A 14,488-nucleotide genomic window follows, 5' to 3' on the forward strand; every position below is an offset into this window, starting at 1 on the left:
CAAACAAACAAAACAAACTAGTTTCTTTTTAAGCAGATACTCACCCACACATCCACCTTTCACTAATGTTAATCAATTCATGACATGATTACTAATCACGGGTGGGAAATTCCAAAAAGCATACATGTGGACATTGCACCAAAGACGATATGCAATACATTTCTAGAACTAAGAAAAACATATCTTAAAATTTTTGTTTTTCTTGATTTACAAGTTTACAAATTTAAATTGGTTTCGGTGTTGCACGGCATTTTTTTTTACCTGTTGTCTTTGATTAATATGACTATGTTTAGTGTGCTGTGATTATTACCCATCTTTGTAAACACTGTAAAGAAAACTGTTACAAAAAACAAACATTTGATTGGTGGTCATATGTTGACAGCCCAGAGCCATAGTCCAGCCCGTTCCTCCTTTTAAATGTTTGTTTCTACAATTGTTTTGCAGTATCTTAAATTTCAAAACAGGAAGACATTTAAATGTTGTTTAGCAACTAAAAACTAAAAAAATTATTTTAGTTAAAGGAAGAGGCTATAAAGACAAACTCGTGTGACATCACAACCTAAGCTTTCCCATCTCTCTGTTGAGCCACACACGCCCAGCAACAGAAACAGAGTGAGACATCTCATCTTTTCGATTATCTCTGGGAAACACGCACACATCCAGCGGGGGCGGGGCTTGTCAGGCCTCGGTGTATTCAACATAATTACCAGCAGCAGTAAGGATCCTGTCTTAATTACCCGCGGGTGCTCCTATTAACAGATCAATTAAGAGTTTAGGGCATTTGGTTTAATGAATAATAGATCAACTACAGTTTACAGATTCAATCCACTCCCACTGATATATTTATTTATTTTAACCACTGTTTAAGCTTTTAGGTTTTTAATAATCACAACCTGCTCCTGAGGATAGGAGATCTGTTTAGTCTCTCACAGCTCAGGTTGTTCCTTGGGTCCATTGATTTTTATCACATTGGTTGATGGATTTTTTAATCTTTCAATTAAGATTGAACAAATTAACCTGAATATATAATTTTAAATTTATCATGGCAGCCTCCAGGGGTTCAGAGTGTGCCACAACTATTGTGATATAAACCTTTGAATAATTTGCGTTTTATTTAGTATCTAAAAAAACAAAAACAACCATTATTAGAATCACTAAGATTTTTTTTTCTGTTGAGAAAATGTATTTGGCACTGGTTCAACAACACTCAACCAGGTTTCAGTACTGTGGTCGACACTTTATTATTAGAGAAGAAAACAGCAAATTAAAAACAAATGCATTTGCCACTTTTATTCCACCATTTTGAGGAAAATGTGGCTGTACATGAACAATACTTGGTTATTCAGATACAGTTAAACAGATGAGGGAGGCAAACAGCTGACATGTTCAGGAGGTGGCGGTCGGTGTGTGTGTGTGTGTGTGTGTGTGTGTGTGTGTGTGTGTGTGTGTGTGTGTGTGTGTGTGTCGGGGGTTGACAGATCTCTTTTGGCTTTGCATCTAGTCTGGGCAGAGCTCGGCAGTCTGAGCCCTTTGCCTCACAGTCACACAAACCTTGGACTTGTGGTGCAACCGATCGTCTACCCTGGGAAACATTCAGAGCCTGCACAGGCACATAAAAATCTATTTCTTGCACAGAATTCTTGATTCCTTGGCGTTTCACCAAAGTAGACCTCCAAAAAAAAGGTGTTGCAAGTGGTGGAATCAGCTGATGAGAAACAATAAAATACTGAAATGATCATAAAAAGGAAAAACACAATTCAAGTGGACATGACGAAAATCAACTGTGAAAGATAATTTGCTATTTTCCTAAGGAAGCTTTGATATGTACAGTACTGGGCTGTAGTGATTTATGTTGTGACACACCTCACGGAAAATCATAGGGTTGTTTGAGTGAGTGAGGCGATGCTTGCTGGCAAATGAGGTTGGCACTTCTACAGCAAGGTTAAATAGTGTAATGCTCTCTAACATATACAAATCTACGGCAATTTAAAGTTTCTGGAGTGATGGCTTTATTTCATAAATAAAATGTTGCTACAATAATTATTCTCAATAATCATAAAAATGCATCAAAGTCATAAGGCAGTGAAAGCAAAAAGGTTTGCTTCCTGCACACAGGGATTCGGCGTGCAGATGGATCGAGAACCTTTTTTAAAATCGTACGGTTTTCTGTATAATCTTGCCATTTGTTTGATAATGCAACATTGCGTCCTTCTCATGCAAAATGCATTTATTTATTTTGCAGGTGATGGTTGCGACTAGCGGCGAGCTGCAGCATTTGGAGAGTAAGGAGCCTTTCTAGTCTTCTGAGAGTCCCCGGCGTAATATGAGGAGTTCTGGATGTTGGATTGTGGGAGGTTGAACAGAAACAGCCCCTCAGTGTTACTCCTGGAAGAGCAGAGGGAACAGCAGTTAGAGCATCCTGCTTGTGTAATCATATCTGTAGCTTTGTGTCACAGTGCACCCTGCCAAAGACTGAAAATGAGCCTGATATAAGGTTATAGCAGTTTTACCCCCAGAAAAAAGATGCACTGAGGGACTACTGAGTTACAAAAATGCAAATACACAACATAGATACACACAGGCTTCGTGGGCACTTTCTGACTATAATTTATCAATATCGCTCTCAGTGGCATCCCATCTGCAACTATGCGGTTTTGAATTTGACTTTTATTCCACCAAAGTTAAAACACGTCATACATCTCCTCTCTGGTGAACCACACTTTACACCCGACACGTTTCTGCCTCCATCAGAGAGAGGGGGAGATTTGGAGAAATCGCTCCTTTAAGACAGAGGCATTCTGGATTTCTAAATTAGGCACTTTAAGCCCCCCCCCCCCCCCCCCCCCCGAGTGTTAAATGAGGAATTAGACTTGAAGCCATTTTTGCAGAGTCTCCTGAATTATGTCTGAGCTCAAATAACAGGAACAAGTTAGTCCATGGATTGTTGTGTTAAGGTCAAAAGCAGATGGACTTGAAAATGACTTTGGGTTATTAATAAATGTTAAGTGATGGAAGGAATTAGATTATTATACTGTGTTATGAAAAATGTATCTGAATAATAAGGTTGAAAGGATCATATACTGAAGAATGGATTTTCAACCTTTTTACTTAGTGATGAGCTCAGACCAAAGATTGTATTTCCTCCAGAATACTGTGGTCATTTATATTTTACACTAAGAGTAATGACTTGTTGTGAATAGTATTGTCTAAGACAGAGACGTTGCCGATGCTGTATGTGGTATTTATTTATGGTGATTTATCGGTCACATGACTGATCATATAAAAGGACGTCATGTGCCCTGATGAAAAGAAGAAGATATTGTTTGGTGAATAAAGCATGGTGCACTGGAGAAGTGGTGGTGTGACGTGTTTGAATTTTAATGTTCTTTAAATTTTGTTCTTGTTCTATAATTTTAAAGACTCTGGAAAATGCAACTCCAAATTCTCTCAGGTTTTGATCCACAACTCTGTGTGTATCTACCGTGGCAAGAGACAAGCATCCAACAGAGCAGAGAAAACATTTAGTATCATGTTAACAGTGCTACTCAGAAGCAGAGCCGTTCTGAGACAGGTATTAGACAGCACACAACCATGCGCGCGCGCGCACACACACACACACACACACACACACACACACACACACACACACACACACACACACACACACACACACACACACACAGTACTGATGGCGAGGACGCAGAAACAAAGCCAAGCATTCCCCATCTGGTGAGTCCCACAAGTACACACATGCACGCTTGCTCATCGCCACACCCTGCACCTCGGGATCGTTTCAGTCAGGAGCTAATGAAACAATAAGCCTCAGGGCCACAAGGTGAATTAGAATAAACTGGACAATGCGTCGTTTCCAGAGACAGAAAATGATGTGTACGAGAGAAGGTGGCGTCGCGGGGGGAGTAAGAACATGCTGTGGTACAATGGAATGAGAGGTTCCCTCACGCAGCTCCACGCCTGATGTAACCCTGACGCTACTGACAGCGGACAAGTTGGAACACAAATGGCTGCATTTGTGAAGTTTGTGGAAACGCTGCCACAAGGACTGCTGACCTATTTACCCCCCCCCCCCACCCCCCCCTCCCCCACACACACACAGAGGAAGAGTGCAACTGAAAGGAGCAGTATGCCACAAACATAAGCGTCCCAGAAACACAGTTTTAACATTTCAGTATTTCACCCCAAGCTTGAATATTCTACCTATAAAAACAGTCCAGTCAAGCTACTGCGTAGTGCAACAAAAAAGACTAATGCTGACACCACAGTGTAATTTAGGCTCAACTTGGTTTGTTTTATTTCATGTGCAGATTATTGTTACACAAGTTTCTGAATCTGATATTAATTATGAATCTAATATTAATTTTTTATGGTATAACAATTTCCGTGCAACATGTTAAGTATGAAACTGATGCCACATGTAACTGAGCGCAGCCTTTTAATGCAAAACAAAAAGATTTTCTGCAAATGTAATTCGTTTTTGAGCTTAGTACATAATTGCTAATAACTTACAGTTAAACAACATTACTGTTCATGTATGAACAGAGTTGAAGATAGACTGAAGCACATCTGTGTGTACTCAAGATCAGATTTCAGTCCATACGGGTGCGCCTTCAGCACGGGCCGAGCGCTCCGAGAAGCAGAAGCCGGTTGAGCCGGTATTTAATCGCTCATCACTGTCAGTGTCCTTTGTGAAGCTACATAATGTAGACACAACAATGCGTGGAAATGCTTTTACACAATATTGCGCGGCATGAAGGCGTAACCATTTCAACAGCTTGTTTTTCTGCGCTTAGCAGATGAGAAAAACATCTCCAGTTTTCCAACACCTTTTTTTATTTATCTATTTATTTTTATTAAGGAAGCAGTCTGAACATGATTTTTAAGATCAGTGTTGCGATTTCTTTTTTCCCAATGACAAACCAATCGGAGAGAGAGGTCTGTGCTAAATGTACAGTACACACAGCAGCTCTCTCTAATAAAAAAGGATTGCGCTTCTTTCCAGCAGGGGGGAGTGAAGCAGCCAAATTACACGAGATTGCATGAGACTGCCAGCAGCATTACTGCAAAGGTTTTTTAAGCCTTGTCATTACGAGTTGAGACTATAATATCCGTTCTGTGTGCACACACGCACCAGCCGACCTTTTCCCTGCGGGGGGAGTGGAGCTGGAATGACAACAGCATGATGCATTAGCTGTAAGTGCTACAGAAGCAGGGCTGTCTGTGGCAGTGAGAAGAAGTGCTGATGGGAAAGCAGCATGCCCGAGTATGGAGACCAGCTTGAAAAAGCCCAGTCCAACTAAATTAAAACCAGACCAGACTAAACCGGACAGTGCCGGGGCCAGGACTGGAGCCTCATTGTCTTACCTGGGTCAGTCCTCCCCCTCCTCTGGCGTGATCTCTGTCTCTTTATGTACCACTACTTTGGTCACTGACATGTCAGGATGCTGTTCTTTAGCCTCCTTTATGGCCTGAGCCAGAGCCTATGTACGGGAGTGCAGTGCCAGGAGGGATCACCAGGGGGAGACAGAGAATGGGGAAGGGCAGGGAGGGAGCGGGATGTTGGATTGTAAGTCAGTATGCCAACAGGGAAGTCACTTTCAGTTACACTTGTCATACTTCCAGTATTTGTTAAAGGTCACATCACGAGTTAATACTGTTTTGTTTAAAATGTCACATGCTAGACCACTCTGTGTCATCTGTCTGAACTAAGTTCCTGGTCATTGCTCAAATTCAATTGCTGACTTTACAGGCAAAGAAAAATAAGGACAACAGTAAATTAAATAAAAACAAGAGACCTGATCGTGGTCGATGTCTGCATCTCCTGTGATGACGATCCTCTTCTCGATTCTTGTCTCTGATATTCCTCCTTTTACCGTCTGATCAACAGAGAACACAAAGCCACTTCAGTCAGTTCATATGCAGAAAGCATGTGGCAAGAAACATATTCTTTAAGTTTTATTAGGCACATTATTCATGTTTAACTATACAACATTTTTATGTCAAGGTACCATTTTCTCATCAGCCTCAAATGCGGAAAGTTTTGTGAATGTAAATAAAAATACAGATAGCTGATTAAAAACTGTAGCAATTAGTTGGTTGACAGAACATTAGTCAATTACTCTAATGATGGAATAACCCTTTAAGTTTTTCAGGATTGATTGATAACGAAAATAATTTTCAATATAACATAATGTATGAGTGAAAACAGTGGTAAAACATTCTTAACACACTTTTTTTCCCCCCAAAGTAATCACGATGTGGTCAGAAAAATAAACCTGTAGCTGCAGTATATACTTCAATAACACTGGCTCACATCACATTGTTCTCTACGTCAATATTTTTTCTAAACTACAAAATAAAAGAACAAATATAGGTCAGCTACTTCTGTTTCACACTCTGCAGTCAGCAGAGAGAGAGAGAGAGAGAGAGAGAGATGGCACGTTTGACGCTTCAAGTGTGAAGAGGCCAAAGGGACAATAGATGGACGCTGACCTTTGTGATGTGTGTGGTTGTCGTGGTGCTGGTGGTTTCCGAGGTGATGGTCTGGGCGCTCAGCAACACCCCGGGGTCTGCGTCACCATTAGTGTCAACCTGTTGATAAGCAAAACACATTTCGAGACGACATTTCATGTTTGTGCTCTGGATTAAGTCAAAATACTCACTATAGTTGATTTAACAGGTCTTTTTCAAATGTTAGAGTCGTCTTAAAGCCGCATGAATTTATCTGTTTGGCCACTGGGCGGCAGATGAGCTGCTCAACAAGCAAAACGAAACATTTGACATATTATCGTATACATTTCTTATATACAAATCTAGCAGACAAAGATTAGCATTTATTTAAAGTTATGTTTGTGTCCATCTGGTAAATTTAAGTCCAATATTCACCTCCTTTCATCTCTCCTGAGGGGAAATATCTGGCTCTTTAACTGCTAGACTTTCTTAACCAGCTACTGTAGATAGATAGTGTACAGCCGGTTTATCAGGGCTGTTCTGGCTGTTTACAGCTGCTTGGCGTTGCTAGTAAACAGGATTAATAGTGGAATTTGAAGCTTTCAATTCCTAAACAATGAGCTAAAAATGGCTAAAACGCACTGCAGAGCTAAGGGGGATTGCAAAGTTGGTTGATAATTGTCTGTCTTACTACAAGTGAAAACAGTCACAGTAAAAATAAAACATTATTTGATCCACTGATACAAAAATCATTAATTACTGCAGCTATTATTGTAATTTTATGTTGTGTGTGTAATGTGGTGAACCCGCAGACCACTACAGCACGTCTCTGCAAGTCACCACACTCCCACAGAGCTTTATAACGTCTTTTCGCTCTCTCCTTTGGTTTTATTACTCGTAATTGCACCGTTATGATTCGTTCTCGCTGGCAACTGTTTTCAGTTGAAGAGCTCTGAACGCCAAACTACCAGCCCCATCACCAATCAGCAGACAGACAAGATTAGCCGGTGATCATAGTGGAGCAAGCAGCAGACAAAAAGCATGATGTTTCCCTCAGGAGTTGGTGGAGACCAAAACAGAGAGAGTGAATATCAGAATTACATTTATCAGGTGGACACAAAGGACTCCTGTTGCTCTGTATCAGCTGAGTGTGTAAATAAGTAATTACTATTCCCACTTGAAGTGTTGTGTTTATTTCCACTGCCCCCCACCGGTCAGAAAGCCACTACTGCTGAGTCCCAATCTAACATCCTCAAAATTAGTTCAAAATGTAAAATGGAGGCGATGTTAAATTTTGATTATATGTACCTCTGCAGCCTCATAGGTGATAGTTTTTGTCTCTGTGTGGATCACAGGCGTCTCTTTGGTACCGGCCTCGCTGACCTCAAGACTCTAGAAGGCAAAACAGAAACACGGGCACAAATAAATACATGAAGAAGAAGAGAACTCTACCAACACCATCTGTGCTCTTAAGTAAGTTAGATGTCATGTCTGAAACAAATTGCTGTAGGTGTTCACCGTTAACCGTGCGTCGTTGTTCTTAAAACAGCACTGCGATGTCGCACGCAGAATTAAATTAACACAATTTTGCTAATAAACTAAACCAAAGACACTCAATGAAGGGCTTAAATCTATCAACGAGCATGCAGTCATGCATTAGAGTCCCTAATCCAGTGAGGGAGAAGATACTGGAAAATGCAAATCACAAGGTTTCGATCAAGTGTGTGCACCACATCATATTACAGGTCCCCTGATCTGCTCAGTGACAAACTGGTAAGTTAGCACTTTGAGAGGCATGTCCATGCTTTTGGTGGAGTTTTGCCCTTGATTATTAGTGGCAGATTGTGTCAGCAGGAGCGGAGAGTGGTGGTGAGGTTATAGGGCCGAGGCGTAGGCCGCCGGAGCTGACGCGGGGTTACCTCCGACTGAGACGGGGCTGGAGGTGGATTGGTGAGTGGGTTGGCTGAGGTAGGGGGTTCAGTTAGAGTCGCTTCTTGTGGGCTGGGCTTCAAGTGTTGTTCCTGCGTTTCCTCTTCCTCTGATACCACAACATCTCTCCCTTCTGAAGCCTTTTCACACTTTTCTTCTTGTTCCAAATGAATCTTTTCATCATCATACTCTTCTGCTTCTCCCTTCTCATCCGTCTCTTCCTCCTTCATTCTCTCTGTTTCATCCTCTGAGCTGTCCATCTGTACATGGTGGTATTTCTCTTTTTCAAAGGACAAAGGTTTCCAGAGGTTTGGAAAGGTCTGTTGTCCTTCAACTTCTGTCAGTGAACGTTCATCCACCTCCTCGATACCATCTTCAAACTGTCTGGGGAACTCTTCCTCGAAATACTGCACCTCATCGGAGAACTGGACTCTCTTGCCGTCTACTTCTGTCTGCTGTCCCTCCCTTGAACCTGTTAATTCATCTTCTACAGCCTCCAAACAAGTCTCTGCTGCTCCCTCTTTGTCACGTCGCTCCTCTGCTGGTGACTGCTTCTCTTCCTTTACACAACCTCTGATGTAAGCAGGATTTACAGTGAGATTGAAAACATCATTTTCATTTTTCGACATCAGTGCCTCCCCCTCAACACCTGCAGTCTCTCCCTGCTCATCTATTACTTCCTTATTTTCCTTTTCTGCCGCTACAATGATCACTGCAGACTTTGGCAGAGCACTACCGCCAGACAAACTCCCACCAAACCCCAAACCTGCTGCCTCCGCTGGCTGCATTTCTGCTTTCACAGATGCACACTGCTGAACTTGCTCTAAAGATGGTGCCGAGCCAGGAATAACACATTTTTCACAATTAACAGAGTCGGCTGGTGGATCTCCTGTGCCATTGTCACTAATATCCCTGTGTAATGTTACTACACAGTCTAGCCCCCCCTCTGCAGGCTCTGCTGACATGGTTCTGACTGTGAGCTCCGCTGTGGTGTGCACTGGCATTGGCTCGGCCTTTGCAGCCTCTGTGGTCTGGATATTCACCGTTGGCCCTGTTGACTCAGCTGGTACTGCCTCCGTCTCCGTGGCAACCACTGCTTTCTCCTCTGGATCAGCCGATGTCTGTAAATGATAATTGTACCATTAAATTATATTTCTGTATCACCATGATAATAAAATTTATAATACTCCACATAGAAGAGGGCAGTTTCACATGAAACCTGATGGAGAAAAATATGTTGGTTAGCATTTTGTGACTTAACAACCTGATAGAATTACACATTTAAAGTCACAAATACTTAAAAGATAATAAAAGGACCAGAGAGGAGTGGTCACCTTTTGAGAGGAGGAGACCCATCCCAGCGTGGACTGATGGGACAGAAGGATGGACGGACACAAGAAAAGAGAGAAAGGACAAGAGAGGAAAGTCAAAAGTCACAATGAACACCAGACAAAGAGCGAAGGGAGAGAGGGTGGGAAAATGAAAAGGTCTGAAAAGTAAATATTGTATGGAATGTATGGACCACCATTATATATCTCATTAATCTGCTGAACCCAATCTGAAAACCTCGAATTGGATTTTAGAATCACTGAAACAGCAAATTTCAGCCTAATCTGCTTTTGAAAACGTTTCCTTAAGGAACAGTGAAATCAGGTAGATCCATACATTTTTTTTTTTTTTTTCCTTTCTCCTGACTCGTTACCGAGGCAGAAGCAGGATTTTTGGAGGATGAAGGTGGGGAAAGCTGCAGCGGTGGCACTGAGCCAGGGATATGAAGTCACCACTCTCAGAGAACTGATAACAGAGCTGAAAGAAAGGAATGGTGCAGCTGAGCAAAATGGTTAAAAAAAAAAAAACATTTCTACCTTATCAGCTGTGGGAGGCAGCTGCTAAGGCAAGGTGAGTCGTTTTAGCTGTCAACAAACTGAAAAACAAATCCAATACAGTTCCATCAAAAAAGAAAAAAAAAAGAAGCTGCAGGCTTGACTGCAACACAAATCAGCAGTTTGGCAAGTGAGAGAGTAAACACTGGGGGGTTAAGGGGCCGTTAGCCATGCACAGCGCTTGATTACACTGGTTACACTGGTTTGGCTGCTGCTCAGGGGAGGAGGGCAATGGGAGTGGGCTGCAGGTGGTGGTGGTGGAGATATGGAGGGAGGCTGCCAATACCAAGTTGTTGCTTTTAGTTTTCATACAGTACCACTGCTAAGGATGAGGACGAAGATTCAGAAACTGTAATCTGAGTCACGCTGGACTTTGACTGTTTGCTCTGGACTTCTTCAAAGGTGAAGATTTCGGCTTTCTGCTGCAGACTGCCACAAGTCTTCATCTCTCGGACTTCCTTCGCAGACACACTGAAGACCTCCGACGCCTCGGTCTTCACCTCCTCAGAAATCCACGACGCCATGGCCTTTTTGGGCGAGTCAATACCTTTAATCTGACTCATGTCATCAGTTTTTATCTCGATCTTCGGACTCAGTGTCTTGACCACTGTGGTTTGGGTTTCTATGACAACAGCACCGTCTTCTTTGATAGTTTCTTCCTCTTTGGAAGCAGACAGCAAATCCTTCTCCTCAGTGTCAGCCTCTCCAGGGACAGGCTCCTCTGTTTCACCCAAGACACTCGTCTCTTTGCCCTCAATGTCCACTTTATCCTCCGCCTCCTTCAAGATAATGAGCATTCCTTTCTTGTCACTGATGGCCTGGGACACTTCGTCTCTGACGGTTCCGGGGCTGACCTTCAACATCGACCTCTCCGACACTTCTTCCTGGGAGTCGGGCGTCTTCTCCACCACCTCCCTGAGGGTCCCGTCCATGAAGACGTCGTCGTCCATAGTGGTTGACAGACTAATCCCGTGAGGCCCCGTGGAGGTGGCCCCATCTGTTACGATACTATCCACCACGTATTTCACCAGATATCCTGTCGCCTGGGGAGACACTTGGCTTATTGGAAATGGATCGTTCAAGTTAATAAAGAGAGGGCATCACACAGCCAACACACGCCAAGAATAAGCTCAAGAGACAATTCAGCTAAAAATGACACACGGTGAGCTCCACAAGGGACAGAGATGCACCATTTGGAAATAGCTTGGTTTAAAACCGTAGTTTGTCTGCACAGATATGGCAGTGTAATTATTGAAAGAGCTGCGAAAGTGAAGAGTAATGTTTGAATTTCTATCAAGAATTGATCAGATATTAATCACATATTGGTTAGAATTAGCTTTTGTAATCAGCTCTGGCATGTTTTTTCCCCCCAATCATAGTAGATAACACAGGAGCTTTAATTTTAATATCAGAGCCATGATAAAAATGGGTGGATACGGAAAAGAAAAATGGCAGAAACTCTTTTCTTCTTTTATTGCACACATGAAGTAATAAGAGCCAAAATACCAAACACTGATCTTGTGTCCACATACGTCTGGAGCTAGGTAGATACTAAGGGCAACAAACAACACCACAGTCACAGAAAACACAACTGGAAGCAATGTTTACCTCAGTGTCTTTAGGTTCCACCTCCTCCTTTGTCTCACCTCCTACAGGCTGCTCATCTTCAGTCTGCAAAAGAAATGAGAAATAAAATGTCACACACATATTGAGACAGACACAAAAAAAAAAAAAAAGGACATGACCAGTGCGACTGCATGTTCAAAATGGACAAGATCTGGGTCCCAAAGCTCCTCCAGAGAATGAGCTTCCTTTCATGTCAGTCAGTCAGACACGTTTGATGTCAGTGATTAGTCTTCAGAGACTTCAATTAGCGTCGCTCGGTCCTGCGCAAGTTCATCAGATTGTGTTACACCACACACGTAGAAAGAGAAACTCTGATAAAAAGGCAAGTACTGTCGCCCAGCACAACGATCATATTACTGATTAATGACTTCACCATCCATTACCGAGACAAATGAATATGTTAATCAGCTGCTGATGAGATATAGTAAAGACATAAGGTGATGGTGGCAAAGACAAACACACTCACTAGATTAAATGTGCCACTTTATTGATGCACTAACTTTGAATGACTTTACGAACTAATTTCCTCTATGAAGGTGACCATATTCTCCTTTAATAAATATACTACACCAGACTCAATTTCATAAAAAAAACCAAAAAAAAAAACCAACATGACTCCAGCCCCATTATCAATATTGAATTTACTGCGCAATGACTCATTAAGCAATCACTCCTCAGATTGATGTCTTTGTTTATACAAAAATCTCCAGGGTGATGTCATGCTTCACACATACACACGCCGCCATTCAGTCGGCTGTGGGCTGCAGCTTACATCCTGCGGCTCCAGAGGCTCTATCATTGGTGCTTCATCTGCTCTGGCTGAGCGCGCGGGGGACGAGGACAGCCTCTTCTCCCACTCTGTCAGGCCCGGCGTGCTGTCGCCGGTCTCAAGGAAGAAGCGCTTCAGCTCGCTGATGTTGGTTTGGTGCTTGACCATCTCCGCTGGAGGCTCAGTGTCCTGCAGTAGCCGGTCAACCATGATACAGAGAGATGAGGGTGGGGGCAGCGCGGCGGGAACAACGGCCATGCTTTATGTACGCAACGGTAGCTTGCATATCCAATGAATCACCCCCCCCAAAATAAAATGTTGGGTGGCATAAAATGCAGCTCTGAAAAGGTCTGGAACCAAAATGGAAACTGAAAGAGACCTAAATCAGTTGCATTATGCACTTCATAATTCTTTCTCACTCAGGCTGTACATACAAAACAGCAAACAAGAGCAAAAGGTTCCACCCACATGACGACTAAGTGAGAAGCAGCTTGTACTTAAATGCTATGGGAGCATTTAGGACCAGCTTTTAGTCAATGAAAAAAAAAAAAAAAAAAAAATGGCATCATGCATTATTTGCAGATTTAGTTTTGCAGGTTTAATTAAGCACAACACTCCCAAATCTCATTATAAGTTAAGATCTCTACAAACACTGACTTAATTCAGTTTCGTTTCTGTTGCTTTATTTCTCACAAAAACCAATTTATGCTCACAGCAAAAACTTTGTTAGACAAAAGTGTAATAATAATAATGACTCCCATTCACACAGGAACTCCAGAAAACAGTATCTTACACTGGCAGAGCTACTAGCAGGTTAGAGATAAATGCTATAAATCCCGTTACTCCTGATAACAAACGCACCTGCATGCATATTTCAGTCATGCATTTTTTTTTTTCTTACCAACCTCTAGCATCAGATTACTATGCCTGATAAAAACGGTTTCCCCCTTTACTCGTCTTATGAAACTATACTGTAAAGAAAAAAAGAGGGGAGAGGAACTAGAGTTAAGGTTGCTATGGCATGTTAAATTTAGACTCTTGTCAGGAGTGCTGGGAGCTTTGACTTCTTAGACATGGCTGTCAATGACATGATGGCAAAAAGTCACTGGGGGAAAAAAACCTTGAAAACTGTGAAATCTGAACATGACCCCACCATTTACAAACAAAAGCACTTGAGAAATGAGCTGGAATGGTGTGTTTAGAAGCAGCGACAGCTTTGCAGCAGCAGTCTGTGAAGTGAATTCAGGCGAGAGTGAATGGTCAGTCTGGTGTGTCGTGTGATAGTGAGTGTGTCAACAGCGGCAGCAGCACCAGGCAAGCCAAGGCGGAGGGAACGACACAAAGTGAATGATGGCTGATGTCTGAGTAGCTCAGTGCATCTGGTGGCGGCGGCTGTGTGATGCACTGAGCAGGGCCATGAAGCGAGCCCAGTGTACCTGAGTCCGCATCTCAGAGTCCTCATCTGCTTCCGACTGACAGCAAGTAAAGAGGGAGAGGACAGAGAGTGTGAGACAAGGAGGAAAGGAGCCATTAAAGAGAAGAGACGCAGAGGGACAATCAAGTGAATGGGAAGAAAATGAGCAACTAGGAATGGCAATCAGAGAGACTAAAGAGAGAAACAGACTGTTTGCTTAACCCCTCCCATGAGCAGCATTCGTCCAACTGTAGCTTACCAACCATAAACCGGATACAGCAAGATTTGGATTTGTCCAAACGTTGAGCCTGTGTGCATGGAGTGTGGAGGCTTTTGTAAGGAAGTACAACCATGTGTTTGTCCGGTGAAACATAAGCTGCAAACATTAGCATGTCAAGCTAA

General features: G+C 42.5%; 1 protein-coding gene across 12 annotated transcripts in view; it reads right to left on the reverse strand.

Annotated features, from left to right (window-relative positions):
* Positions 1-1,225: 1,225 nt before the first annotated feature.
* Positions 1,226-14,488, reverse strand: part of epb41l3b (erythrocyte membrane protein band 4.1-like 3b) — a 51,813-nt gene continuing 38,550 nt past the window's right edge. For 6 of the 12 annotated variants that reach the window (XM_056391054.1, XM_056391051.1, XM_056391057.1 and 3 more), the window contains 11 exons: positions 14,109-14,144; positions 12,676-12,861; positions 11,886-11,948; positions 10,595-11,320; positions 9,729-9,761; positions 9,438-9,515; positions 7,774-7,857; positions 6,508-6,606; positions 5,811-5,891; positions 5,380-5,495; positions 1,226-2,385 (listed from right to left, as the gene is read on the reverse strand). In XM_056391054.1, the coding sequence (XP_056247029.1) occupies positions 5,385-5,495; positions 5,811-5,891; positions 6,508-6,606; positions 7,774-7,857; positions 9,438-9,515; positions 9,729-9,761; positions 10,595-11,320; positions 11,886-11,948; positions 12,676-12,861; positions 14,109-14,144 (1,497 nt within the window). In that variant the 3' untranslated portion in view covers positions 1,226-2,385; positions 5,380-5,384. Of the gene's footprint in view, positions 2,386-5,379; positions 5,496-5,810; positions 5,892-6,507; positions 6,607-7,773; positions 7,858-9,437; positions 9,516-9,728; positions 9,762-10,594; positions 11,321-11,885; positions 11,949-12,675; positions 12,862-13,577; positions 13,644-14,108; positions 14,145-14,488 lie in introns of all 12 variants that reach the window. The other 6 variants (XM_056391056.1, XM_056391060.1, XM_056391061.1 and 3 more) reach the window with 6 other exon arrangements.

This window comes from Seriola aureovittata, chromosome 12, assembly GCF_021018895.1.
Source record: "Seriola aureovittata isolate HTS-2021-v1 ecotype China chromosome 12, ASM2101889v1, whole genome shotgun sequence".
Lineage (NCBI taxonomy): Eukaryota > Metazoa > Chordata > Actinopteri > Carangiformes > Carangidae > Seriola > Seriola aureovittata.